Source organism: Chlorocebus sabaeus, chromosome 3 (genome assembly GCF_047675955.1).
Source record: "Chlorocebus sabaeus isolate Y175 chromosome 3, mChlSab1.0.hap1, whole genome shotgun sequence".
Lineage (NCBI taxonomy): Eukaryota > Metazoa > Chordata > Mammalia > Primates > Cercopithecidae > Chlorocebus > Chlorocebus sabaeus.
In genome coordinates this window covers 38,351,413-38,365,921 of record NC_132906.1, presented here as the reverse complement: position 1 = coordinate 38,365,921, position 14,509 = coordinate 38,351,413, and the positions used below count along the sequence as shown (strand labels likewise).

Genomic DNA, 14,509 nt, shown 5'->3' with positions numbered 1-14,509 from the left:
TGCATTATGGAAAGGGCAATAGGCAAAGGGGCCAGGAAGGGGTGGGAGATGGGACACTGAGTACTAGTTTGGGACCAACCCTAAATTAAGTAATCTTTCTAAACTGCTTAATTTACTAATATATAAAGCAAAGGTCACCTGTCATTAGAATCTCAAATCTATGTGAGGTTTTAAGATTAGAAGGACTCTTTCAATGTTGTCTGAGCTCTCTTCAATCTTAGATAGAACGGTTACTGAAAAATTTTCCCCACTCTTTATTATTATTTTTAATTTTAAATATTCCAATGCTGAATGCCTCCTGATGAAATCACAATGATAACGCGATTGGCCCTCTTTGTTTTTTTCATTTTTGAGATGAGATAAATGTTGGGAAAGGAAATACTTAACATGTGTCATTCTGTCTTTCTTTGTAGCTGGACAAATTTGCCAGCATAAGAATTCCAGGGAGCAAGAAAGAGAGACCTCCACTTCCCAACCTGAAGATGACATTTGCAAGCAGTGATTGCTCAGCGGCACCTTTAGAGATGATGGAGAACTTTCCAAAGCCATTGTCAGAGAGTGAACTCTTAGAACTTTTTGAAAAAATGATGGTAAGAATTTGATTCTTTAGGAAATGTTTGAGGAAAAAGCCTTAGCTTTTGCTCATGTTAATGGAACTCTAAGCATTTTTGGTAGTCATATTCCATGGGCTAATTTCTGATGTCACTTAAGATAGCACTTTGGCCACAAAGAGTTTTTGGATTACAAAAATACAAAATCTGAAGAAAAACAACCTACCAGGTTTTGGTTTCGCAGAGAGTATGTAAAAACAAATACTCCAAAGTATCGAATGGTATATTTTTGTCTTGAGTAGATTATCTAAGTCAGCGGTCCCCATCCTTTTTGGCACCAGGGACTGATTTTATGGAAGACAATTTTTCCATGAGCGTTTCGGGGGTGGTGGAGATGATTTTGGGATGAAACTGTTCCACCTCACATCATCAGGCATTAGTTAGATTCTCATAAGGAGCATGCACAATTCACCATGGAGTTTGTGTTCCTATGAGAATCTAATGCCACTGCTGATTTGACAGGAGGCGGAGCTCAGCCGGTAATACTGGCTGGCCTGCCGCTCACCTCCTGCTGTGTGGCCCAGTTCCTAATGGGGTTGGGGATCCCTGACCTAAGTGGTCTGAGTCCAGTCCATGTTAAAATGATAGTCACTGTGCTCTACTGTTTTCTTTGTTATGGGCTGGATCTTAGACCTGACTTGTTCTATTCTTTCCTTAGTTTTTAGGATAACCAGGGTCTTTATGCAACATTTATATCTGTAGAGACTTGAACTCACCTTTAAGTCTTTTTCTGGGTGCCTAACCTTTTTCTGGTTAGCCTTTGTCTCTGTTAATGAGGCTTATATGAAGATAACTCTCTTCAGTACTATCTTTGAGGACTCAAGATCGTCAAGTGCTGTTTTCTCCCATCCACGTGCTATATATCGAACCACTCACGTAAGTTATCCATCCATGAGATTCCAGGATGGCACTTTTATTGTTCACTTGTGGCTACTAGGTTAAAAAATTTCATCATAATTGTTGCTGCCATCTGAGTAAGTGGACTAAGTAGCCCTGTGATGTTAAATATTTATGGAGGCCACATTTTATTTCCAGAAGTTAGAAGTACAACTACCTAGGAAGTACCGAATATAGTTTATGCTAGTTTTCTGTTACTCTTAGCTGGGAGGGGGCTAATACTATAAATTTTAATATTATTTAGAGGTCAGATGAATATCAGCATTTTTGAAATATTTACAGAATACTTTTTAAAATAACTGGGCCACATCACTTTCTCATCCTTAAGCAGGTCTACCTATTGGCATTAGATTTCGGTGATCAAATCCTCACTGGAGTAACTCAGCAGAAATAAAATGAAATTGTTGCCTTCTCAGGACTGTCCAGTTTGCTAAGGGACAAGATAGTTACAACGAAGGCCTTTTTAAAAAATAAGGAACAGATTCTTTCTTTCCCTTACTGATTCCTTGAGTATATTACAATACTCTGTAGGGAAAACTTGCTGTTGATTCTGAAGCTGAAAGGCTTTTGAAGGGTATTTTTGCCTTCTTTAAATGTGGATTAGGATATTTTTCAAACTTCTCAGCGTACCATATTTTTGACAAATTTAGAGCTATTTCTATGTCTGGAGAATGCTAGATTTAAACTGGCTTGATTTGTGGCTTATACATATCTGTTACATTTTTATTAGTAAGAATTCTCTTGAGAAAGCAACATTGAATAATCAGACATGGTAACCTTTTGGCATTTGTACCTACAGAAGCTTTATACCATTTCAAGTTTGCATCTAGGTTCTTTGCTTTGGCATTGTGCAATTTTTAAAATGATTGTTCTTATTTATCATTATCAAAGGTATTTAGTAATTTTTACATGAAGTAACAACTTTGTTTTGAAGAACACCTCTTTTCCCTCCTCAAGACAGTCCTTTGAAAGACTGTGCTGACTTGATTACTTAATGAATGTGAAGTACAGTGTAATAACTTCAACATTTGTACTCATTTCACTTGGGAAATTGATTTACTTCATCTCTGGGTAATAGTTTAGTTTCCGTGTGCATTCTTAAAAGTGGTGTTGAATTTTTAGTTATAACTAAAGGCTTTTTCTCCTGTTTGTCTTTAGGTGAAAGCTGAAATTCTACCTCAAAGCCCATATTGGTTTCTGTATGACTATTAGATATGTGAAATAGTTGTGTTCGTCACTGCATTTATAACTTACATTTCTAAAGTCAATTTCAGTGATTACTCCAGAACTCTTAGATACTTATAAGTAGTTTTTTTTGAATGAGGTGAACATAATCGGTATAAGTTGGAAGTGGCTAGTTTATTCCAGCTGTTGAACAACCTTTAAATCAGCCCTCTCAGCTTATTTTTCTTCTGACCCTGGTTAAAAGTCCCAGGTGGGTTCCAGATATTTCCTGTTGGTTTCAGATAATAAAAATCCTAGCTTAATATAAATTAATTTTCACCCAAAGAAAGCTGCTCCTTTTCCCCTGTTCAAGTTTGTTCCATTTCTAGTCTCCAGTAGGGGCAATTGTTGGGGATGTGGTTGGCCTCTTCTGTTTCTCCATCTTGCTTTTCCATTCTTCCCTATTCTCTGGGCTGAATCTGTCTCTTCTAAGATTAGATTGGGGTAGGGGGAGGGAAGGAATGAGCACTTGCTGGGCTAAGGTATCTATTGGTACCCTAGAGTGTTGTATTAGTTTCCTATTGCTGCTCTAACAAATTGCCATGGACTTTTTGTTTAAAGCAACACACATTTATTATAGTTCTGTAAGTGAGAAATCCTGGTCAGCTTGACTGGTTCTGTGGCAGTCACACACCATGTGAAAGAAGTGTGTGTCACTGTGCCACACACTTGTTTACTTTACTTTTCCTAATTTTCCTTCTCTCTGGTCAGTTTTTTCCAGTTTACTCTCCATATCCCCTCTTCTATATGTTCTTTTACTTCCTCTGAGTGTTGCCTCTGCCTCTCAGTCTTATCTTTATACACTTGAGTTTTCTGTGCACTCCTTTTGGGGGACTGGAGCCCTTTCATGTTGTAGAATATCTTTTATATTGTGACACCTTGGTATGTCTTCTTCAGAAGAGCAGTTATAATCCAGCTTTCTAAAAGATGCTGAACCTCAACACATCAGAAAGTGAACTCATCATATTAAATACACCCCCCCGACACACCCACCCACCCACTCACCAAAATTTCTGCTTCACTCTTAATTTCCTATCTCAAAAGTCCCCACTGAAGTCATACTTGGGAGTCATACTTGATCTCATTAAGGCATCGGTCACATCCATTTACTTCTCTATCCTCTTTAGCTCTTAATTTTATTTCCCCCCTGCTTTAGTTCAAGCTTTCATGTCCTCTTATCTAGGATATTGCAGTCTTCTCTGCCATTTATCTCCCTTTCTGCCTCTGTTAGAGAATTCTTATACTTCATTTTTGTATTTTTTTTTTTTTTTGAGATGGAATCTTGCAGTGTCACCCAGGCTGGAGTGCAGTGGCACAATCTTGGCTTATTGCAACCTCTGCCGCCTGGGTTCAAGCAATCCCTGCTTCAGCCTCCTGAGTAGCGGGGACTACAGGCACACACCACCATGCCAGCTAATTTTTGTATTTTTGGTCGAGATGGGGTTTCACCATGTTGGCCAGGCTGGTCTCGAACTCCTGACCTCACGTGATCCACTCGCCTTGGCCTCCCAAAGTGCTGGGATTATAGATGTGAGCCACCGCGCCTGGCCTTATACATACTTTAAGTCTTAGTTCAAGCATTACTCTAGTTATCTTCGCATGTGCTCTCTGAGTTACGGATCCCTTAAATCTGCTTCTCAGAACTGCTTGTGTATGAGTCCATTGTGAAATACATTCTTTTTTTACTTTTCGTTTTTTAGATATCTGTCTTCCCATTAGATTAAATCCATGCAGCATCATCCATTGGTTTATCATACCAAACAAATGTCTGTGCAGCTTCCTAACTTAGATTTCTAGGATACTATATTTCTCTTCACCTTAGACACTATACTTAGATGGAGATTAGCTTTAATTGCTAGTCAGCCCAATAACAAAAAAATATTAAAATAATGAAAGGAAGATAGCTTTTTTCATGCATTCTACCTTTTCTTATTTTCATTATCAGTTGAGAGAATGAAAGCTGTGCAAGAAAGCTCATCTATCAGGATGCTATCATTAACAGGCATTAAATGAGTGCCAGTGATATCAAAATCATTCTGACAAAAATCATTTTAATTCTGGACTTCCTGTCTAGAATTGTTGTAAGTGTAGAAAAAATGACCTGATAAAATTGCACAAAGTACTTAAGTATGAATAGTGATGTTGTATTTTTTTATTGGGAAGATGTTTATCGGGCTTTTTTGTAATGTAGGAGAAAGCACATTTATAAAATGCCTTCATCATCTCTTAAGCATATGTTTGAAGTATGTCCTGGTAGTAAGAACTTAGATGACCTACTGTCTAATACATATATTGGCTTTTCAGTGTGGGAAACCTGGTTTGGATAATACCAAAGACATTCATATTTGACTTTGAAACAATTTTCCGTGTATAACATAGAGTGGAATCTAATTTTGTCCTGCAGTGTTTTTTTTAAATTATACAGTATTTCAGGCATACAAAAAATGTAGAACATAATATTAAAAATACAACCACAGGTATAATTGAACTCCCTTTTGTAATTCTTCTAATTCCCGCTTTTATCTTCTTTTCTTCCCTGAGGTGAACAGTACCTTGAATCCAATCGTTTTGGTCCCATACATTAAAGAAACTTTCCTTTTTTTTTTCTGTATAAGAATACAGTTGTATGGAACAAAACCTTTTTTCTTCTGAGATATTTGATGGTAAATTGCTGATTCAATGCCCCACAATCCTCTAATACTTTAGTGTATATTTTCTACAAGTAAGGACTTCCTTCTATATAGCCACAATACAACCACCAAAATCAGAAAGTTAACACTAATCAATTTCTACCTCAGACACTATTAAAGTTTTATCAATAGTATCAATATGCTCTTTATAGCAAAAGAACCTAGTTCAGAATCATATGTTGCATTCAGTTACGTTTTTAAAATCTTCTTCAGTCTGGAATATTTCCTATGTTTCCTTGTATTTTATGAATTTGACAATTTTGAAGATTGCAGGCTGGTTGATTTGTAGAACACCCCGGTTTGCATTAGTATTAGACTTTTTAAGTTTTGCAAGTAAACAAATGTAAACAGGATATCTCATACTTTAAAGATTTATATTTTTCTGGATATAAATGTATCCAAACATCTTTTCACATGCTTATTGGCCCTTTGGTTTACTCTTCTGTGAATTTCCTGTTTATATTTTTGCCCATTTTGTTGTTTGAGATTTCCATCTTTTTCATATTGATTTGTAGAATTTCCCATATAGCCAGAATAATACTCATGTGTTCAGTTTTTATGTGTTGCAAATATCTTGTCTTAGTCCGAATCTTGTCTTTTTACTTTTGTTAGTGGGAAAGGGGAGCTGAAGTACAAAAATGTAAAATTGTGGTCAAATTTATCAAGCTTTTTATGGTTTGTCCTTTTTGTATATTATTGAAGAAATCTATCCTGACATCATAAATCCATTCTCCTATATTTTCATTTAAAATTATTAGAAATATGTATCTCTGCCTGATGTGAGATGTGGATCCAATTTTTTTCCACATAGTTTTCCCGGCAGCATTTATTTGAATAGTTCATTCTCTTTTATGATTTGTAATATCTCTAGTGTTACAGATCAAGTTTTTGCACATGTGGGTTTGTTTCTGAGGTTCGATTTTTGTCCATCAGTTGGTTTGTCTAATTCTGCATTTATGTCTGTTGTCTTAGTCACTGCAACTGTATAATAAACCTTAATATCTAAGAGCCCTTTTTCCAGAGGAGAAAAGAAGAGCTCAGGTGAACCGATAAAAATCAGATATGACCATGTTCTTTTGATATTTTTGGTATAGAGGTGGGGAAGGTTCATCTTGCTAAGCTTATTCCATATTGCTACTCTTAGGGTAAATACTAATGACAATTTTTCTTTCTTTCTTTATTCTCTTTAATTCTTGGTGTTAAAAATTTACGCATAGCTATTATGTTGGTCAAATAAATGAATACCTATTGTGTTGAGTGTGCAAGGAATATCTTAAGGACCAAGAGTCTGAATGAAAAGAAAAACCAACAAAGACCCCTTTGTGTTAATTCTCTTAAGTGTTTATTGACAGCTGTAGATTTCTACCAGCAGCTTATTTCAAGTATTAGTATTCTTTACAAATCTACTTTCCTATATCATGAACATTTTCTATTTCTTACAAACTAAAAACGTATATTAAGGCTTGACTAGATAAAATGAGAGAGGTTCTGTGGGAATGCTTTGTTCTGATTTATTACTTGTCACTCTTTTCCCTCTCCATTGAGTAGAAATTGAAAAATTCAGGGAAAGGTGGTTTAAAAGCAATCCAAATAATAACCCAAGTATGAAGAGGAAGAGGGAGAGAGTATAGTAGTTCAAGGCAATTATCAAGTTGATTCATGGGTTGTGTTTGTCAGGGGGATAATGTCAATGTTTAGTTGTTTCTTCTAGATCCAGATAAATGAGAAAATAAATGATTTAGGTGTATTGGCTTTTGCCTGGTGGGATTTTTTAGCACCACTAAAATGGTTAGAGGGAGGAATTTTAAAGGGATAAATGTTATGGTAATATTTTAGCATGCTGTTTCACCAATTAGGAGCTGTGCAGGCAATTATTTGTGTATACCTGTGAAGGCCTTTTCTCAGTCATGTTTTCTTCTGTAAAAAAGTTGGCCTTAAGAAAAAAGTTGTATCTTAAGTCAAATGACCATTTTATCCTTTATGTAATTTATGAAGAAATTGTCATTTACTTAGAAAAGTTGAAAAACAAATATATGAATGAAGATCCTTTTTCATCACTGGTAGTGTTTTTTTTTTTTTTTTGAGATGGAGTCTCGCTCTGTCCAGGCTGGATGGAGTACTGTGGTGCGATCTCAGCTCACTGCAAGCTCCACCTCCTGGATTCATGCCATTCTCCTGCCTCAGCCTCCCAAGTAGCTGGGACTACAGGTGCCCGCCACCACTCCTGGCTGATTTTTTTTGTATTTTTAGTAGAGACGGGGTTTCACTGTGTTAGCCAGGATGGTCTCGATCTCCTGACCTCGTGATCCACCTGCCTCGGCCTCCCAAAGTGCTGGGATTACAGGCATGAGCCACCACGCCTGGCCAATCACTGGCAGTGTTCTTATCTGTAGGATTACACAACAGTTGTCTGTGATTGTAGGTGCTTATGCAAACACTTGAACAATTCTGGCAAGGTTACATTCCAAAATAAATTAGAGTTGTGCAGCTTTCTGAATATTCAGCTCACTTCTTGTGTGTTCTGCTAAAATTTACAGTATATGACAGAAAAGTGATATTTAAATTTCTTATTATCTCATTGTGTGTGTGTGTTCCTTGATACTGCATTATGATAAACTGAAATTTGTTTTTCAATTAAGATAGTTTACACTCTTCCCATATTCTCCAGTTAGAATATTTGGCCAAAAAATAGTGTTTATGAGTTCATTATCAATCTCTGGGTAAATGTCATTCTTTGGCTGCTGTTCTATTAATGAGCTAGCCATCTGACTTTCTTTTAATTTTAATGGGAATTGAGTAATCCAGTGTCTACTGGATAATACGGTGGAATTTCAACCCCGCTATTGGTAAAACCAAAAAATATAACTTTTTAATAATCACATTTATGTTAAAAATGATTATTTAAAGGTTTACTATAAGGACATAGTAAAGGTCATAGGCAAAAGATTTTATAGCTGTTTTAAGCTATTTTATAGCCTCAATGTATTTATAGACAGCTTGAATATAGAAAAGTAGTAATAAAGTTAATTCTAAGTTCCAGGTTCTTGGTAGTATTTATCTTTTAGTTTTCTAATTACGTCTAAACCCAATCTAAGAATAAAATTTATTAAATTGCAGAACTAGATAAGATTCATTTAGTCTGCCCTATTCAACAGTGTATAATGACCCTGAATGAGGTCATGAAATCTTCTATTTTTTTAGTTTGGCACTAAGCCTTTCATGGTAGTAAAAACCTTAGTGTAATGAAAAGCTTGACCATTTGATATTGTGTGATGTCAAAGATGAATTCAAATGTAGTTAAGAACAGAACTACACTTTTAGCAGAACTCTGGATAAAATTGTGCTTATATGATGTTGAGCTCTGTCACAAGAGGGGAAATTAGGGGATCATTGTGGACCTCTTAAGATGCTTAACCAATTTGTGGCTTTAATAATATAATGCTAGCAAAACAGAGACTGCTACCAAGAATAATTATGTTGGCTTTAACCCCTAAAACAAAACATAATGTTATTGAAATTAGATGATTGCTGTTGACTTAGTATGAATAAATGTTTGGTTTTGCTATGGCAGTGCTTCCAATTTTTATCTTCCAACATTATTCTTATTGTTCCATTATAATACTGTATTTCGCGTATCCATTTTGTAATGCTAGTCATGCTCTGCCTGTCTGTAGTGTTTTTCCTTTTTGGTTGAATATCCTTCCACCTGACCATCTTCAGCAACTTGCTGCTTGTATATATTCACTTAATTCTGCAAATAGTCAATCATTTTAAATTTAATCTGACTCTCCATGGTGTTAACTGTCCTGCTCAACTTGATGTATGTAAATTTAATGAGCATGCTGTCTTGTAAAATCCACAGCCATGAATGAAAATATTGAGTCTAACGTGTGTAATTCAGTTGGAAAAATGTCTGCTCTCTCCTTGCTGTTCTCTGCTTGATTGTGCCTTAGTGCTCCAACAAGTTGCATGTATGTGCACAGGTACTAAATTACATATTTCCCCCCTCTGTTTTTCCAATAAAATGTGAAAAATATTTATTTGGTACTATTTTTAAAAAGTCAGTCTAGTAGGGGCTTAGGGTCCCTAAAAGCAGTAGCAAACTGGCAATTTGCTGGTGTGTGGGAACTTCTGACCCCTTGCAACTTGTAGGAAGACTCTTTGGGAATGTCTTAAAAGTTGCTTGCTTGACCTGGTTTCCAGGTCAGGGCTGCTGCTGACTAATTTGGTGTCCTTGCGCAAGTTACAAAAGAGGTGCGTGCTTTCATTCTGGATGGACACAGCACCACACAAGGCCACAAGTTTGGAAGTTTGGAAGGGATGATGGAGTGAGCCTGGAAGAGACCTCGACCCCATTCATTCCTCGACCAGGTACTGCTTGGCAGGGGTCAGTCGTTATATTGACTCTGTTCTAGGTCACTGAGGTTTAGTGTGGTTCTGCTAGTGTTCCCTAGAAAAGTGGTGGATTTTAGCTTGGCCATCTCTGTGTCAGTGCCACAACCTGAAGATTTCTACCTCCAGAGTTGGAACTTATTCCCATCAGTGTTATCTGAAGATTCTTGAGAATCTTAGGAGCAGCAATTGCTCAGTGTTCTAGTCTGGGGCTGTATCATCTCCAGCTTCAGTTCCATCTCCCAGAAGATTACCTGCATCTCATAGGTTTGTCCTAAAATAGGATGAGCAAATTCTATTTGAGAACTTTTCTGTTATCTTCTTTATTTAGGAAATATTTAAAAAGTGACCATTGTGTTCCATGCACAGTGAAGGAGTCAGCATATATAGAAATATTTCTTTTGAATGTTATCTGTGAGGGAGAAAACAGAGAGTTACATGTAAAGAGCCAGAGTTGAGGGAAGTTTTTTTGTTTAATTTTAATCCATTAAAGATTAACTTGCTTATATATTGATACTCAACCAACTGAGAGAATTTAGTGAAATAAAATAGAAGAGGATAATAGACGTGTAATGCCCTTTTTGGAGGTGGGAGGAAAGGGGATCTCGAGCATAAATGAACAGGAATGTCTTTGGATAGATGCATTGGTTGGGTAGGGAGAGATTAGTGTGCAAATAAAATGGTAAAACAGCAGGAAATGGAATTATAGCTTTCTTTTCATAAAGGGAATTGAAATTTATTTATTGAGAATGATAGGCAGAAGTAGTAGTTTCATAGTTCCTGGAAAATAGCTAAGGTTTGAAATAAGTACCATATGAAATGTGAAAAGAGAGACTAGTAGGATTTTCCATAAATGTTGTAAGAATTGATGAATCAACAGTGGCCTGCATTGGAAGAAAATGGAAGGATAAAAAAACTGGAGGTTTTTATTGGGGCCAAGAAAAAGGTGGTTTGGGAGTGGGAGAAGTGGCAAGATGGAAGATTGAGGTCAGAGATAAGGATTATGGAGATTCTGATGGTGCCTGTGGCAGAGCAGATTTCAGATAATGAAAAGGTACAGGTGTGGTCATTAGGACTGTAGTTGAGGACAGTGGAAGTGGAGGTTGCATTGGCGAGGAAACCAAGGACACTCTAGGGCAGGGGTGCCCAGTCTTTTGGCTTCCCTGAGCCACATTGGAAGAAGAAGACTTGTCTTGGACCACAACTAAAATACACTAACACTTTTGATAGCTGATGAACTAAAAAAAAAAAAAAAACCGCAAAAAATTTGTGTAGGGCCACATTCAAAACTCCTGGGTGCGAGCTGGACAAGCTTGCTCTAGGTCCATTGTGGGTGATAGCAAGGTGTGGAGTGACAGAGGAATCAACCCAAGTTGATGGCAGTGGACATGTTCAGTTAGATGGTACTAGCCCCAGGGAAATCGGATTTTAGATGATAACATAAATAATATGGAAATAAGAATGAGGGAGATAAGATAGAACAGAGTTTAAATCTAAATTAAAGAACATGGTCAACTTCCAGAATTTTCCTAAACCTCAGCTCTCTCCTCAATAAAGAGGACATACCTCAAGTTACTGAGGATTAATTAATGCTTATAAATGTTTAGCACAGTGCCTGGCTCAAGAATTTGACCATGTTTTAAGATTACAGGAGTACTAGAGGTCTTTGTAAAATGGTTCTGGGAGAATGGGTGAGAAGGTCAGTGCACAGAGCAGGTTTGGAATGAAAATAGGAGGAAATGTAAACAGTTGGAGAAGTTTGTGTTTTGAATGGAATTCTGTTACCTGTGTCTGACCTGCTTAACCCTTCCTCTCAGGACCCTTGGATTTGTCTTGATTGTGGTTTTGTTAGTCTCCTTTCCTCCTTCAATTCAGTGTGTATTTACTATAGCCGAATATTCTATAAACCTCTTCTTTTTATTTAGGGAATATAAAAAAAAGTCTTCTTTTTTTTTAAATAATGATATTCTGTTTTTCTTTTTTTACCCCAAATTATTTATAAAAAGTTCTGCTATTAAAATATTTTAATTTAGTCTTTTAAAATAACTTTTTATTTTGAAATAATTTTAGACTTACAAAAGAATTGCAAAAATAGTATAGAAAATTCTTGTATACCTTTCACCCAGCTAATCCTAATGTTTACATCTTATATAACATTAGTACAATTATTAAAACTAAGAATTGAATACTGAGATAATATTACTAACTAAACTATAGACTTGCTTCAGATTTTGCCAGTTTTCCCACCCATGTCCTTTTTTTTTCCTTTCAGAATCTAATCCAGGATCACATCTTGCATTTATTTGTCATATCTCCTTCGGTCAATGACAGTTTCTTATCTTTTATGACCTTGATACTTCTGAAGAATTAGGATTAGTTATTTTGTAGGGTGCTCTTAATTTGGGTTTGCCTGATTTCTTTTTTTCCTTGTGATTAGATTGAGGTATATTTTGGTATGAATACCACAGAGGTGGTCACCCTTCTCATTAGGTCGTAGCTGGAGGTTTGAAATATCAGTATGTCCTATTATTGATGGTGTTAGCCTGGACAACTTTGTTAAGGTGGTGTCTGCCAGCTTCCTCCCTTGTAAAGTTAGTATTTTCCCTCTATAATTAAGGAGAAAAAGGATATCTGCACAGTCTTAAAGTATCTTCTCAGTTTATTTTGCTATTTAGGTTATAATCTAATAATATCATTTTATTTTTCAAATTTTTCTAGTTTTGGCCACTTAACAGTTTTTGCAGTTTGGCTCATGTCCTTTTGACTTCCCTCCCTCCCTCCCTCCCTCCCTCCCTCCCTCCCTCCCTCCCTCCTTCCTTCCTTCCTTCCTTCCTTCCTTCCTTCCTTCCTTCCTTCCTTCCTTCCTTCCTTCCTTCCTTCCTTCCTTTTTCTTATTTTCTGGTACCCGCACTAATTTGGTCTTCCTAATTCTGGTCTTTTTGGATGACATAGCTGTGTTCCCATGTATTGAATGAAAAAAGAAGTTTTCCAACTATTCTACTTCTGAAATCTATTCTTACTGCTAGTCAGATTAGCACAGTAAAACAGCACAGTGATTCCGTTTAGCTATAGATTTTAATTAGAAAGTAATTGGCCAAAGGAAAACTATTTTTTTGATGTTGCAACTCTCAGTTTCCCCTGTCAAAACTGTGTCTATACATTTACAGGTGGTCCCCAACATATAGCAGTTTGACTTAACAATTTTTCGACTTTACAGTGGTGAAAGCAACATGGATTTGGTAGAGACTGTACTTCAAATTTTGAATTTTGATCTTTTCCTAGGCTAGCTATATGCAGTCTGACACTGTCTTGTAATGTGGGGCAGAAACTGAGAGCTGCAGCTCCCCTGTCAGCCATGCAATCATTAGGCTGAACGGCTGACTATACTGTGTCCCCAGCATTTTTTGGATATTGTGCTTTGTGTGTTCGCATTCCACCGTGTCTACAAAATGTGCATCTCTGTATTCAAAATATTATAAAATAGCATTTGTGTTAGATGATTTTGTCCACCTGTAGGCCAATATAAGTGTTCTGAGCACGTTTAAGGGAGGCTAGGCTGAGCTGTGACATGCAGTAGGTTAGGTGTATTAAATGCATTTCTGCATTTCAATTTTTAATGGCTTTTTTGGGACATAATCCCATTGTAAGTTGAGCATCTGTATATTAGGAAGTACTATAAATGAGATAATTCATAATGTATATTGCTAACATGTTAATAGAACTTTAACATCAAAAACAATAATATGCTCTTCAGACAGATTAAAATTTTGAAGAGGTGACTTGTCAAATAATGTTTTTGAATGAGATATATTCAGCCCAATAGCCAGTTGATAAGATTTTTCCATTTAAAGGGTAGAGATTTATTTCATATATACATGGAAATTTTAACCTCATTCAGATTACTCACTGAGCCTTATGTATTTATGTTTTCTTTGTATTTCCTGTTCAGTATTTTACCTGTAATAGATATTTAACGAGATACGTACATGTATCGGCATACTGATATATTGAGGTAAATGGCCATTTTAGAGCTGTTTTACAATCTGTGTCTTCAGTGTCATTTTGTACCTATGCAGTGTGGTAACACAGTAAAACAGCATGTTTTACTGACCTGTGTTTGAATGGAAGGATCAGTTAATACACAATAGTTTATATTGCCTTTTTTTTTTAAGGTCATCTATATGTGTTTCTATATTTATTCAGTTCAATTTGAAAGAAGTCTTATTTTAATATCAAGTAAATTATGTTCAGATGGTATAGTGAGTACTGTGGGTACCCCCTCCCAGCCCCTTTTTACCAGGTTGGTGCACCCATGCCCCAGGTGATGAGCATTGGCTTCTAATGGCTCATAGATGCCCCTTTCTCCAGAGATTTGCCCTCATCAGAACTAGGATTCTGCAGCGAATGACTAACTTGAGGTTGTTGAGGCTGGTTTCTGCTACCAGGTTATCTTGACTGTGGTGCATTTCAGGGTGAAGTGAGAATCCACCAGAGGCCACCTTTAGTATGTCTTTTTTCCTCTTTTGTCTTACCTTCTTTACTCTATCCTGAGAGCAGCCCCACCTGCACCTGAATCCCTGTTTCAGGCTTTGCTTTTAAGGGAAACTGACCTTAGATAATGGAGATACAACATGATAATTTTGAGGAAATATAAACTAAGAAGCATAAAAAATGATGACTTGCTCACTTCTCCCC

General features: G+C 36.5%; 1 protein-coding gene across 2 annotated transcripts in view; it reads left to right on the top strand.

Annotated features, from left to right (window-relative positions):
- The window catches only part of DIAPH3 (diaphanous related formin 3), a 506,525-nt gene that overhangs the window by 51,229 nt on the left and 440,787 nt on the right, over positions 1-14,509 (top strand). For both annotated transcript variants that reach the window (XM_073014378.1, XM_073014377.1), the window contains one exon: positions 414-590. In XM_073014378.1, the coding sequence (XP_072870479.1) occupies positions 414-590 (177 nt within the window). The remainder of the gene's footprint in view (positions 1-413; positions 591-14,509) is intronic.